This window comes from Nicotiana sylvestris, chromosome 3 (assembly GCF_000393655.2).
Source record: "Nicotiana sylvestris chromosome 3, ASM39365v2, whole genome shotgun sequence".
Lineage (NCBI taxonomy): Eukaryota > Viridiplantae > Streptophyta > Magnoliopsida > Solanales > Solanaceae > Nicotiana > Nicotiana sylvestris.
The window spans coordinates 170502833-170516617 of NC_091059.1; the positions used below are offsets into that span (position 1 = coordinate 170502833).

At 37.0% G+C, this 13785-nt stretch overlaps 2 protein-coding genes across 5 annotated transcripts; both read right to left on the reverse strand.

The window, feature by feature from the left end:
• Window positions 1-962: 962 nt before the first annotated feature.
• LOC104215054 (protein argonaute 4B-like) lies at window positions 963-6983 on the reverse strand. 4 transcript variants are annotated; one of them, XM_070171171.1, is made up of 23 exons: window positions 6459-6983; window positions 5931-6183; window positions 5647-5852; window positions 5319-5540; window positions 5094-5230; window positions 4915-5012; window positions 4743-4840; window positions 4476-4647; window positions 4285-4401; window positions 4001-4108; window positions 3828-3890; window positions 3644-3757; window positions 3389-3554; window positions 3191-3303; window positions 2960-3097; window positions 2704-2834; window positions 2474-2539; window positions 2093-2153; window positions 1893-2004; window positions 1731-1807; window positions 1479-1573; window positions 1366-1397; window positions 963-1224 (listed from the first exon to the last, which is right to left on the reverse strand). In XM_070171171.1, the coding sequence occupies exons 2-23, from the start codon at window positions 6168-6170 to the stop codon at window positions 1106-1108; spliced, it is 2685 nt and encodes an 894-aa protein (XP_070027272.1). In that variant the 5' UTR covers window positions 6171-6183; window positions 6459-6983; the 3' UTR covers window positions 963-1105. The 4 variants fall into 4 exon arrangements, with proteins under 4 accessions (XP_070027272.1, XP_009763095.1, XP_070027273.1 ...); XM_009764793.2 differs by having other exon boundaries at window positions 5319-5537; window positions 5931-6983; XM_070171172.1 differs by lacking the exon at window positions 4001-4108 and having other exon boundaries at window positions 5931-6983.
• Window positions 6984-7419: 436 nt separating this feature from the next.
• Window positions 7420-12578, reverse strand: LOC104215056 (uncharacterized). The gene is made up of 5 exons (XM_009764799.2): window positions 12023-12578; window positions 9324-9360; window positions 8990-9226; window positions 8796-8843; window positions 7420-8161 (listed from the first exon to the last, which is right to left on the reverse strand). Exons 1-5 carry the CDS (start codon window positions 12322-12324, stop codon window positions 7673-7675), a joined length of 1113 nt encoding a protein of 370 aa, XP_009763101.1. The 5' UTR covers window positions 12325-12578; the 3' UTR covers window positions 7420-7672.
• Window positions 12579-13785: the final 1207 nt, after the last annotated feature.

Below are 13785 nucleotides of genomic sequence, written 5' to 3' on the forward strand. Positions count from 1 at the left end.
AAAAGGTGAAATAGCAACTTTGTGACCAATAGACCAATGGAAAAGATTTACATAGACTTTTATTACCTAATCATGGTTAATTATTATGTCTCTCACCTCATTTCAATTACCATTTAATTATGTTAAACTTATATGATTTGGGGTAAAAACTGAATGTGTATATATAATTTCTTAAATAAGAGTAGCTTAAAATGGAGAAACGTGATCATTAAAAATTTATATAGTCAGCCCCACTTATTTGAGATTGAAGCGCACGCGCTTGTTGTTGTTATAAATAAGAGTGCGGTAATTCAAAATTAACGTCTTCCCACCATGATTCCCGAAAAGAAATTCATTGTGGTAAATACTTTACGGACAATGTTTTTCTTTCTTCCCATTGTGTCCATACTTTTTACTTTCACCACAAGATATGATTCATGGTAGAGTATAACACTTGCATTGAAAATACAAGAAAAATAAGTTGCCATTGCTGTAAAGGTGTTCTAATATTTAAAGTAGTTAATCGTATCATAATAAGATAATCTCTTTGATCCTATTAGGAGTGACAAACAGGCGGATCGGATCGGATATGGTTCGGGTTAAAAACGGGTAATGAAAAAACGGATAAATTATCCGGTCCGACCCATATTTAATACCGATAAAAACGGGTTAACCGGCGGATAATATGAGTAACCATATTATCTATGACTTGTTATATATGATCACTTTTGGGAGAATTCTTAGTCTCCCTAATTTGAGGAACCCCCAATTTGAGACTTTACAAATGTAAAAGTTAGACCCATTGGTTACCCATTTTCTAAATGGATAATATGGTTCTTATCCATGTTTGACCCGTTTTTAAATAGTTCATTATGCAACCCATTTTTTAATGGATAATATGGGTGGTTAACTGTTTTCTTTGAACCATTTTGCCACCCCTAGATCCTCTTAAAAGAAAACAAAGTGCTGCAGTAAATATAAAGTTGTCCTAATGTCTATACTGATATAGCAATAAACCCAATCTGAGGTTTAATTTGTTCAGAGAAAGATTTCTATTGTAATCCCAAATTCCCAATGCCTTTAACACAAAGAATCTGCACATTTTAACAGATTGTGGTACAACAGATCAGCAGAAGAACATTGTGTCCCTGATATTTTTGTGCAACTTCGGCAGTTGAGGCCCCTCAGACTTCACAATTTCTAACATCTGAGCCGCAGCCAAACGAGCATAACGAATCGGAGCCACTGTAAAGACCAAAGAATGACAACTTATTTGGTGAATTATTTCCTATTACTGGTTCTGCTTAAGTCATTCAGAATCAAGAGAGAAAAAAATGAGTAGCAATCCATTTTACTCAGGCTACTGCATTGATAACTAGTCCTTACCTTCATATATAGCACTGGTGCATCTCTGAGACCTAAAATGTTTAGGCAAAATAGAAAAGATCAGAGTAGTTCAAACAATGGGTAAAACTCAGGCATAAGAACTACGAACTTACACGTAGCATAAACAATGGACTAGTTCTTGTGCATCATCCGACGAGAAGCCAATCTCATCCAGCAAAACAAAGTAGTGACTAGGCCTGCTAGTCCCCTGAAATTTGGATTATGTTTTTTACATTATATAGTGAATACAGGTATGCTAGTGACAACACAGCTATATTAAACCTTACTGAACATTCTATGTAAGTGACAAAGCGTTGCTTCAGATTTTTCATCAAAAAACGTTAATTTGCTAGTAAAATACTCACAACTCTTGCTGCATTTGCACACATGTAGAAGTTGTTGTTATACAGCGGGTGACAAATTTTAGTATCGACGACTGTGCCTGCCATTAGAAAAGTATTCAAATGTATTTATATTATGCTGGTGTTTTCACTAATACTTAAAGTTGTAGGGGTTTGAAAGCTCACCAGGAGGAATATTTTCACTGGAATCAGGTTGGAACAACTTTGTGTGGTGTCTTCTTTGTGCAATAATTAGAGTGAACTTAGGAGACCAAGTCTCATCCAGGAACTTACAGGCCTATAGTGGTCCATAAAGTGAAATAAGAATCGCGAGCAACATGGCAGAATTTAAATATGCCTTGATCATAACGGATAACAGTGCAAACCTTAATAATTTCCTCCACTTCGTTAATAATTTGCTTGAATTGACTTTCACATAAACCTTGCCTGAAAAATTTGCATTAGCAAAACCTTTTACAAGTCTTTTGACGTTCATATATGTGAGTAAAATCCTAATTAGCCCCCATCTCCTTGAGGTTTTCAAGGACTATACATAGGCAAACAAGAATGCAATCTCAAGACAATACTCATTCTGATAATGAGCGAGAAAATAATAATATTGTTATGATGGACCATATGAGGATCCACAGTAAAATGCCTTGTATCAGCAATCGGGAAATGGCATAATCAGCAATGAAGAAATAGTTGGGGATGCAGATGATAATTTTAAAGTCAGGACGTAGAGACATCAATTCAAGATTTTGGACCTGAATATAATAATCTGAGCGGGCTTCCTCTTCCCTGAGCTTGCATAAAAATCCATCAGCAGCTCCCTAGTACAAACAAAAATATTTAGCCTAAGATGCTTCAGACGACCTATACCAAACTCCTGATATGAATCCCAACTTCATCATCGTTCGTGTCCTATATGTTTTTCTGTCCAAGCAAACCAAAAATGGGATGAAGGATTATTGAAGGTATAGGAAGGAATCACTACCTGATTATGCCTGTATCCTCCCCTTCTGAAAGTGGTTTAAAGAGTGAATGTATAGTTTCAGTCTTAGGAGGTTGGACACGAATAGATGCTGCATAACAAGAAATCATTGGCCACTGTCTAGAACCAACCACCTAATGCACAAAAATAGGGAGATTACTATCAAATCACAGCAAGCTTTACTGTGCAAAAACATTCAGCCATAGAAGTTATAAAATGAAGGATGGCTACTTGCGAATGTTACAAGAATAGGACTTACTGCAGCAACGGAGGGTAAATCTGACCGTGCAGAAGCAGCATGTCTAACATCCATGCCTAAGATCAATGTAGGAACTTTAGAAACCAAGGGTATGGTCTGTGAAACTTCAGCTGATAGCATAAAATTTATACCACCAAGCTGCAAGAAAACCACAAATTAGAATTTAAAAACAATAAAAAAACATATGCAAATCAGGGAAAGGTATCCAAGTATGTATTATGTATCCCCTACTCTTGCATTCATTTTTAAGATAACATTAGCAAGATAAGCTTCGTCAACTCTGTTCATTGCAATGCATTGGTTACGTATTCCAAAGTCCATAAGGCACTTTTTCTTCCACGGACCTAAGACAGTCAAAACAGTAAATTGAGTCACTCAAGTAACCAATAAAGTAAAAATTGTAGATCTGAATGGATACATTTCTACAACCATATAAACAAGAAAACTTCGTAGGAAGAAAGCAGAGAATGAATCGAGGAGGATCCTTGCGAAATTTTGAAATTATTTGTTCAAACATCAGGTCCACTCGAACAGAGCCCGGTTTCTTTTTATGCTTAGGATTCTCTTCAAAAACAAATGCTGGGGGACGAATGTGCTGCAACAAAGACAAATTTATATGCTATTCAGTGAATAACTAGAAAGCTTTGCATGTGTCAAATATCTTGTAGAAGTCATTCATATCACCATTCCCTCCATTGCACCCAATTTTGCCAGCTCGGTGTATGAAGAACGAATGTCAAAGCCAGTAGAGAAGTTAACCACAACCCAGAATTCAATTCCTTTTGGCTCTGCAAACTTCTGCATGAGAGGTTAATGATGTCCTTCCCAATCAGAACATATAGATATTAGATAAAATAATGTGAATCACCTTGTCATTAAAATTCCAGCGAGACCTTTTAGGAACAAGATCTACCTTGTTTCCCACCCTCAACTGAAATTGAGCAACTTGGAAGTATGAGCCATCCGATTTCAAGTTATAATTATAACAATAATTTAAAAAAAGAAAAGAAAAGGAATTTAGATATTAAACTAAGATCCTACCAGTGGTGGAGATAAAATACGTCCTCCTACTTGAGTAAATGATTTATTAATTGAGATCCCACAAGCTCGTAGCATGGGGTCTGTGTCATAATTGTTGGTTTTAAGTTCCTAGTAAAGCAGAAATAATTTTCGGCATTATGCCTCAAGTCTGAAAATATAGATTGTCAAAAGAGTAAAGGGGTGTAAGGTCTGCGTACAGACTACCCTCCCCAGACCCCACATGTTGGGATCAAACTGGGTTTGTTGTTGTTGTTGTTTAAAAGAGTAAAGGGGTGTGAAGCTACCTCATTAAGATCGTTGATGATTTCCATCGGTTTTTGGCGCAACTTCTTCAGTAGCAAGGATCGTTGGTGTATGGATAATTCCTCTTTGTATCGTTGTAAGGATACCAAAGAGCAGAGCTAATGGAATATCCAAGAAATTACATTAAGAACTGGGATAACAAGAAAAAACAGAAGCAAATAAAAACTACTACCTCAATAGGAATGAACTGGGGACGATGCTGACTCCCCACGTTGATGCATGGCAAGTTTGATGAATAACTGAGCTCTATTCCACGTCTCCTAATAAAATAATCATAAACTGTCACCTCAACAGTCTGGACATTGTCATTTTGATCATGGGATCCCTTCAGTCTCAGAAGAAACCTGTTTAATAAACAGCATAATGGAAAGAGAAACAAATTACTGGAATGAAAAACGAGAACAAATTAAGGAAAAAATTTAGAAGCTGAAGGGTTTACTTCAACTCTTTGCAAAGCCTGTCACTAAGTCCAGTGATTTTGTGTTCTCTATTGGAGTGTGCTAGCTTAATTCTGAGATTTTTTAAGATTCCCGTTGCCTGCAGTGGTAGAAAGTAGAATTAAACACATAATTTCAGCAAAATCCAGGAGAGATGTTGAAAGTTGATGTAACCTTAGTCCAGTCGATTTTGAAGGGATTATCCACATTTTGGTTGGCCATTAGAAAGTTAACAAGTGGACCTAGTTGTATAATTGTTGTAGTAGATACATCTGTCCAAGTTAAGTTAGAAGCATCACTAAAACTGCTAGAAATGGTTAGAAAGGAATACAAGGGAAAGTACATTAACTTACCAAGATTAAAAAATAATCCACCTTGAACAGATTGGAAACTCGAGTGGAAACCTCTTAATCCAAGGATACCACCAGTCAAGTCCATGAAGTTCCTTATCTCGTTGGAGAAGTACGATTGGCGAAGCAAAAGGCAATTTCTGTCGAGGACAAAAAATGGGGAAAATAAAAAGTCAAGATTGATTTTTTTGGCTAGAAATAACTAGCTTTTGGTGGATTATTATGCACCTCTTTGCATTAGAATGTTGCAAAATGGTGTCTAATGCTCTCAGAACTTCATTATTTCCTGATTTTACTCCATTTGGTGCATCAAGCATGGACTGAAAGGGGATGACGGAAACAAAGGTTATCTGTACTTTGAAAGTCTTGAATCCGGATATGATCTTCTGCCTCTTTTGATCACCCTCGCTGAAGTCTCCATTGCCACTAAGGCTGCCATCTGTCTTACTGCTAAAGACAAAGCCAGCCAGCCCAAAAGACCAAAAGAAAAAAATGATGCTAGATGAATTATTACCCATTTGATGATTGAATGAAATGCTTAAAGCCTTTATATTACCTTTTCGATGTTGCAACATCAAGCACAACTGTGAACTCTAGCTTCTTCTTTGGTAGAGGACAGGCGGTGAAAAGGCTCTGTTGCCCGTCAGTAGCAAATGCTTGCTCTCCTAACTCTAAGCTGTATATCTCCCAGAGTTTTTGAATCACTTTTCTAATCAAATTCCTTCGGGTGACAGGGTCCCCATTTTCGTAGTGGACATTAACCTTTCACAAGTTAAAAGAGCCATATTTTAGCTCTGCAAATTTCCATGTACTAATCAAACCAAGATAAAATGAACTTACACTGTATGAATGTAGGTGGCTTGTGCCACCTTGAAAGCATACTCTAAAATGATTTGTCAGCAGATGTATCTTCTTTCCCTTGACCCCTGGACGAGGTCCATTCATCTGGTTAAAATTTGGCCTTAATCTCTCGCTAAGTGATCCGCAACCTTTCCCTGGTTCAACTTGTATGGGAACCACATTTGGGGGGATTTCTTGGGGAGGTGGTGGCAAATTTGACAACGTCCCCTTAGACGCCATTGACTGCTGCTTCCTAAATTGTGTAGAATAAATTGACAAAGTCGCAACACAGATTATGCGCTTAAGTGAATAGAACTATATCATCTTATGAAAGCATAAAACAAATGAACGAACTAAATGACCAACTAGATTGTGCAGAAGCATAATCCCATTACAAGTTTTAGACTACCTAGACAGCCATATTTCTTATTTCATCAGATAGATTAAATGGAAATACTCGAAAGAGGACAACATATTAGCTATGAGGACAACAATCTGCTCTTGTATCATATTGAAGAAGAATATTACCTTGAGATGACCACAAGTTCTTTACGTAAAGACGAGAACGATTAGAAAATGGTTTTTCAAACACTTAATGGTTTGGGGAATGTGTTCTTCATTTATAGTCTAACATATACTTCAGTGAGAATATCAGAAACGTTAATCATGTTATAGTCATTGTGGCAAGAGAGGGTATTTACACATATGGTAAAATAGGAAGAGCAGCTAGTACAAAAGGGTAGAAGGTACAGAGAGATTCATTCTTATCTGAATCGTGCCATGACTATTGATGTTCTTGCTTCTTTTCTAGCCAAGACGTACTGTAGAAATTCTGGGCAGTTCCACATGTTTAATATATTTCCAAAAGGTTATGTATGATTTGAGACATTCTTGTGCTGAAGTCCTAATCCTTATTTCTGCAGGTTGAGTCGTGCAATATTCCAAAAAGCAGCAAGGAAAACCTCTTTAATGTACTTGAAGCTACACATGGTGACATGGTACCACCTCTGTCCAGCAAAGGTGCCGGGATGCATGGTATCTGCAAGGCTGCAACATCCCCCTCTCCCCCCCCCCCCCCAAAAAAAACCCCCAACTCACCCTTCACTCCCAACTTCTCTCTCCTTTTTTTCCGACAACGGACCTGTGATACTATTTTATTGAGTACCTGCAAGCAGATCACTTCCCGCAACACAAATGAAGGCAGAGGAGAAGCAATCGCCCAACTTCTACCCGGGCCAAAGAAGACAAATTTTATGTTTTGCTTCAGGTAAATGTTTTTCCACCAACGCAACTTAATCAGTTCCTTAAGTTACTTCTCTAAGTTACCAAATTAGCTAGTGTAAGTGAAAAACAAAATTTTACTCTTAACGCTTACAATTGAGAAATTGTTTTTTTTTTTTTGGGGGGGGGGGGGGGGGGAGGAGCTCTTTGAAAGATCAACACAAAAGACCGTCTCTTATGGTTGAAACAAGAACCAAAAGCATGCCGCTTAATCAAACTCAACTGTAATGAGATGCCAAACTATATTTCTCATTTGTTCTTTTAACAACAGAAGAAAGAAGCACAAAGAAAAAAAAAGTTATGCTCCGTTGAACATTAACTAAAACAAACCCGTTGAACGTCACAACTAAAACACACCCATACACCCGATAACCATAATTTAATTGTCAACTTGTTGCACTATTATACTCCCCCACAATAACTTGGAGGTGATCATGAAATTTACAATATCATTGACAAAATCAACCAGCTCTAATTCTATCTAGCCAGTCCACACTTTTCCGCGCTTTTTCCATTTGCTGGTCAATGCTTCTTCGAGGCTTCTCAAAAAATTCCACACTCCTCCTCGACCTCTCTACCTGATCAAAAGACATCCTTAGCTTAGAAATTTTATCTTCACTGAACTTGTAGTCATAGTTTTTCAATTTTTCGGGCTTATCTGTGCTTTTCCTTGGTTTCTCTCTCCGGTCAGTGCTTTTTCTTGGACCTTCAAAACAGTCTGTGCTCTTTCGTGATTGTTCAGGCCGGTCTATACTTTTTCTTGATAAGTTTCTTTGAGAGGGAGGTTTCTCAACAGTAGATACAAACTTCTTCAGATGTCTGATGTATTCGGGGTATAGTTCTAAGTCACAATGTGTTCCCCCTTTGAGCCATAATGGTTCATATTTTTCCTGGCATAGCTCCCATAGTTGTTTCCCGTGAGAGCAGTCAACAACTTCATCAGAAGTGCCCTGCACAACATGAAGAGACTCATGTGAAGACGGTAAAGTTAATTGCTATAGATGACTAAATAAAGCTACTTGCGTAACACACATGCAGAGGGAAAAATGGGACAATAGAGTAGACAAAGCAAATGACATGCGCTTGAATAGAGTAGAACGGACATAGATGATTCATACAGCCAATCCCAAATGGTTGGTCTAGTTAATTAATTGATTGAACTGCTCAACTTTAAACACGTTTCACTTCATAAGAAATGTGGCCTGTTAACTATTTTTTTTCCCTACTGCTGAGGGGTTTTTGGCGGGGTTGAAAAATAGGAACCATTTCACATAGTTCTAGTAATGTACTGACCTCAGTGTACATTTATGTTTCGTGTCAAATCCGTTTTGATTACCTCAGGAATGTGTTAAGCATGGTCGCTCGGGCAGAGTTGCTCCGAGAGCTAAACAAGATATCCCTAGTAAACTACCATAATGTTCCACAGCGCAGAACCACATTTTGCCATGCGTGTTTTCCATTATATATCAACATTTTGCCAGTTATTTAACTCAAGAAGCAATATAATCTCATCTATTGCACAGAAGCCCACACTAAAGAGCGATTCAAACAAATATGATGTGTACATGAGGAGATATTACTTACATGAATGACCAGGACAGGACATTTCACCAATGGGATCTTGTCGATATTCTGCACGGTAAAAAAGAAAACCATGTTCAATGGTGGATTTTTCATACATACTACTGTTTATAACAAATAAAAAACAAAATACAGTTAACCAGGCCCAAGAAGGTGAATCTGAAAGAGTTGAATAGATCAATTGACAGCTATTTTACCTTATAGATGTCAAACCAATATGTGCGTTTGACTGGATACATGACCCTTAAACCTGATAGAATGGGACTATGCAAAATAACTGCTCTTAATCGAGGCAAACGAGCAGCCAGGTCAACGGTGGGACCACTTCCAACAGATTGCCCGTAAAGTATTATGTCTTCCTGCTTTGCACCATAGCTCTCTTCAAGACACTTGTATGCAGCTTCAATATCTGCGTAAGTGTTGTGCTCACTTGGCTGCATAAAGCATTTAGAGATCAAATTCGGATCATGCTCCTGAGCACTTAATGAAATAATCAGCCTTATTATTCCAGAAAGTTCTATTGCCAATTACCTTGCCAGATGACTGTCCATAGCCAGAGTAGTCATATCTGGATCATTTAAAACACAAAACAAAATGAGGTGATATATATCCAAGTTATCATCCAATTAAATGATAGATCAATGGAGAGAACTATTAGTCTTATTTACTTGTGCTAGATTCTATGAGGAACTCAGACGGAATACATGCCAGATTCTTGAACAGGGAAACTTACAAACAGAAAAGATGGTTTAGAATGGTGAACTAGCCATATTGATCAAGCATCTTCACTGCCTCTAGGTTCTACTTACTGAAACTGTTTTTATTGATAGAAGTTAGAGCTAAATTTTTTTTTTGATGACCGAGAAATCTGTCTAGGGCCGATCCTTTGGACCAACCGCAGCCTTCGAAACTCGGTGGATAATGGGTCCGCCCCTCTACCCTTTTCCACTCAAATACCAGGCTTTGCTTTGCATGGTGTGGGGGCTTGAACCTGTGACCTAAGACACAAATCCACCACCCTTTGCCACTTGAGCTAGGCCCTGGGGGCTAAGTTAGAGCTAAATTTAGCTAAGACCAGACTAATAAAGGTTTCTAAATTTCTTTAAAAAAGGACACAAGACTAACGAAGTTAAGTTTACATACATAAAAATAATGTGAAAATGTAAGGAGAATTACACTCAATCGAAACATGCTTGTAAGGGGCGCTGGGCACATAAGGAAATTCCACCAAAAAGCTTGTGATGTCACGAGAGGGGCTTTTTTGGGAAAGTCTTTCATAAATGCAGTTCAGTATACTGCATTTTATCAAATGAAATCTCCTAGAATGGAAATCGAACTATAAAGCTAAAATGAGCAGATTAAATACAAGCCTTGCTGGCATATGTTGGGGACCAAACTTTCTTGTCAACCTTTTAGTAGGGGATAGGTTACAATGGCTAGCAATACATCTACACTAACCACTCAGTATTGCAGAATTGAAGCAGTCAAACCAAGCCACACAAAATTCATAACTTACTACAGCAAGAAAAATGCTGAAAGGAAACTCTTTTCTTCAAACTTAATCAGTCCTTGTTTCTCTCCATTGATAAATCCTGATTCAAGTGCATCTTGAATCATAAACTCCTATTTGAAGTTATCAAAATAAAATTGTCCACAGCTATCTCAGGAGATCCCCAAATTTTACAGCACTCATAACTAAGCAGAGAACCACCACAGAATTTATTTATTTATTTGTTTATTTTTGAACTTATTGTTTCTTCTTCAGAAATTAAACAGTACCAACTTTTCCCATCTAAGTTCCTAGTCAAAGTTATTGTTTCTTCTTCAAAAATTAATCCGTACCATCTTTTCCCATCTAAGTTCCTAGTCAAACATTCCACCAGTTGTCAAAAGGAGAACTCTATTCAAGTATAGACTACTTCAAAGAAGACAATTCTAGACATTTTTCTCAGTTGGCAGAGAAGAAGATAGGAAAATTATCTACCCAAGGTAGAACCTTTGGAAACTTATTTCCCTTTTAAGTTTTTAATCTTCTGAGTTTATCTATTCAGCAAAAATATCAAAATTCTTGCGCAAAAAGGATCTATGCCAACTGTACATCCAATTCATATAAACTCATTCTTTTCCTCTAAAGCTTTATCTTCATCCCATGCCAAAGAAAATTCCCCTGTATCTCCAAATACCAAATTTCAAGGTTTTAGAAGGCACAACACCTGGAATGCCCCTTATCCAACTCCTGAATTGTTCAGAAAACTAAATGGAACACGAGATCAACCTTTGATCAAGCTGCAGATGAAGGCAGTGTATCTTCTTAGTTCTAAAAAGTATTGATTTCACAGTATCTAGCTGTTTATCCACACACGTTGTACTTGTATATGACTTCATGAATGATCTTAAAACCATCGCATGAGAAATTAGCATCAGATTCAACCGCCATGTTTTGTACGCTTTCTTTGCAGTTATGAAAGTTGGTATTTCTCGCATCTTTCCTTGTATATATATAAATGAGGGAAATTGAAGTCCATTTTCAGCTCTAATTTTATTTCATTAGGTTTATGTAGTCATCAGCTCAGCTCCAACACATGGTTTTTCCCAGGTCGTTAAAGTCATCTTCGCAAACACCAGCGTGGTTACCATCCTGGACTAGAAATCTTTAGATATAATAGTCTAATACTATCACAAACATAAAAATCCAGAAGTAACAAAAGAATCTCCAATAGACAATAGATTCTACATGTATAAGTGGGAAAGAGGGAAAGAAAATGCATTTGCGGAATAATGGTAAATAGTAGGGACTATCTAAAAAACCTCAAAGAACCATTTACGAATTAGGATTATACTTGATATATATCATGATATTAAAGCATGAGATCACATAGGAAAAGATTCAATCAAATATCAAGTCTTCCAAGTTTGACTACTCCTCAACAGCCAACAATCCACATCACTCAAGCTGATAAGACTAAGTCCTCAAAATAAATGATAAGAAAGACCAAAAAGGATGTATGGATAACCCTGGTTCCATTCCTGAATTAAATCTCAATTCCTGAAAAAAGATGCAATCTTGATATTTCCCAGAGGGGCAATTACTGTAACATTCGTTCTTCAGAGAACAAACAGTCACGAAACTGTAAAACTTCAGAGGTAACAACTATCAAAAAAAACCTTAATTCTACAAAAAAGAGGTAATTTTGAAATAAGGGAAGAGAGAAAAAAAGAATAATAAATACCCCATGAGATTGACTTTAAGGTGGATGCTAAGCTGGATGAAGAGCTCATACATCTGACCAACATCAGCGGCGTTACCGTGAGAGTAAAGCAAAGTTGAGGTGGCCATTGGGTAGCGAATGTAAAGGGCGACGATCTCCGTTCCCCGGCGAGTGGGCAGCTTCAAAACGTCGACGTTTTCACGGTGAGGAAAAGTGTCTAACAGTAACAAACCAGTAACTTGGTCGGTAATAATCCTGTAGGATGGTGGGCTCGGCGGAAAAAAAGCCAATTTCGCCGCCATAGACGACGTTACCCCACCCATTTTGTATCCTTCTTTATCAAAACACAAATTCTTTGCAGTATGAATTTCAATTAGCTTATGCAAATGAGTAGAAATTATTTATGAGTTTAGATGGATTCAGAGAAAAAGAAAAGAAGAAGAAGAAGAAGAAGAGGACATTCCTTTGAGCAGCTTTGCTGTAGAAGATGGTAAAGTGTGTGTGTGTGTGTGAGAGAGAGTGAGGGGCCTTTTTCGCAGAGGGAAAAGAAGATAAAATTATGAGAAAAGTGAAAGAGGTGAGCCCCAGTTGTGATGTCTCCTATTCATTACACTATGGCCACATGTGCATGCTTTACTTTATAGTAGTAGTAGTACTACTACTCATTTTGAACTATAGTTACTGTTTCTAATTATAATATCTGATTATCACTGGAAAAGAATGTGCCAACTGGGAAATGTTTTTTTCTTAATGTTTGTTTATTTACGTATTACTATATGTTAATACTCTTTTTCTTTGGCTTTTTTTGGGATAAACAGAAAATATAAGAATCCTCCTTGTTCTTTTTTGTCCTACTAACTGAGGCAGCTAAGGTCGGAGAATGAAATTAAATGTAACGTTACTATCTCATTAAAGAACTTTTTTCCTTCTAGTTTTGTCTATCCATTCATAGCTCACCTCAATCCAAACAATTAAAGAAAACAGATAAATATGCATATCCTACTCTCTAGTTTTATGCCAGAAAAATATATTACTTCTATGTATTTTTCTCCAAACTATATGAAGTGGATAAACTGGATATATTATATTTGCATTTTTGTTAAGTTTAAGTTGATTATTTGTTGCTCCAACCTAAGTTCTTAATTTTGGCTCCAAAGTTCCAACTGCGTTTTGTGTGACTTTTCAAAGAGCCGCTAAAAACAAAAGATTAAAGCAAAAAGTAATAAGGAAACTGGCTTTTCTTGTTGCTTTAAAGATAATCTGTTTTGAAAATTTATCTTAATAGTGCAAGACGATGTTATTTTTTCAATTATATATTTATTAACAGGAAGCATTGGTCTGAGTTATCAGTTAAATTGATTACCTAGAATAACCAAGATACATAAATAGTCGTTAATAAAACTTGATGTAGTGCCCTTTAATACATATAGTCTATAGACAAATAGTAATAAAGGGCAAAGGTGACACAGAGAGACTAGTTGGCAGAAACTTTATGATAATTTCATTCATAGGATTCTTACCGTGGTTTAGTAATGATTGCTTAAACACATGTCTTCATTTTCAGCCTTGTCCTTCCTTTTTATTGACTTGATTACTTTTAGTGGCTAATAGTGAAAATATATAGTGTGTTAAAAGAAAAAGAAAAATTGATTGATGAAGACGGAAGACCGGACCTCGGGAGGTTGCTGTACACGTGTCCTCATATTGTCCGCTCGTCCCACTTTCGGCGGTTTATGCATTACTCTTCCTGCAATTTGCACACCTGCTGCTGCTATTTATTTATT

Bases quoted from the DNA above. Each gene is read 5' to 3' on its own strand.
- LOC104215056 (XM_009764799.2), bottom strand. From the start codon at position 12,324: ATGGGTGGGGTAACGTCGTCTATGGCGGCGAAATTGGCTTTTTTTCCG. The intron at 8,844-8,989 runs GTAAAATAGCTG...TTTACCGTGCAG, and splicing joins ATTGGTTTGACATCTATAAG to AATATCGACAAGATCCCATT. The intron at 8,162-8,795 runs GTAAGTAATATC...CATGTTGTGCAG, and splicing joins GTCCTGTCCTGGTCATTCAT to GGCACTTCTGATGAAGTTGT.
- LOC104215054 (XM_070171171.1), bottom strand. From the start codon at position 6,170: ATGGCGTCTAAGGGGACGTTGTCAAATTTGCCACCACCTCCCCAAGAA. The intron at 3,555-3,643 runs GTGATATGAATG...TCTTTGTTGCAG, and splicing joins TGGGTGCAATGGAGGGAATG to CACATTCGTCCCCCAGCATT. The intron at 3,098-3,190 runs GTAGGGGATACA...GTTTTCTTGCAG, and splicing joins TCTTAAAAATGAATGCAAGA to CTTGGTGGTATAAATTTTAT.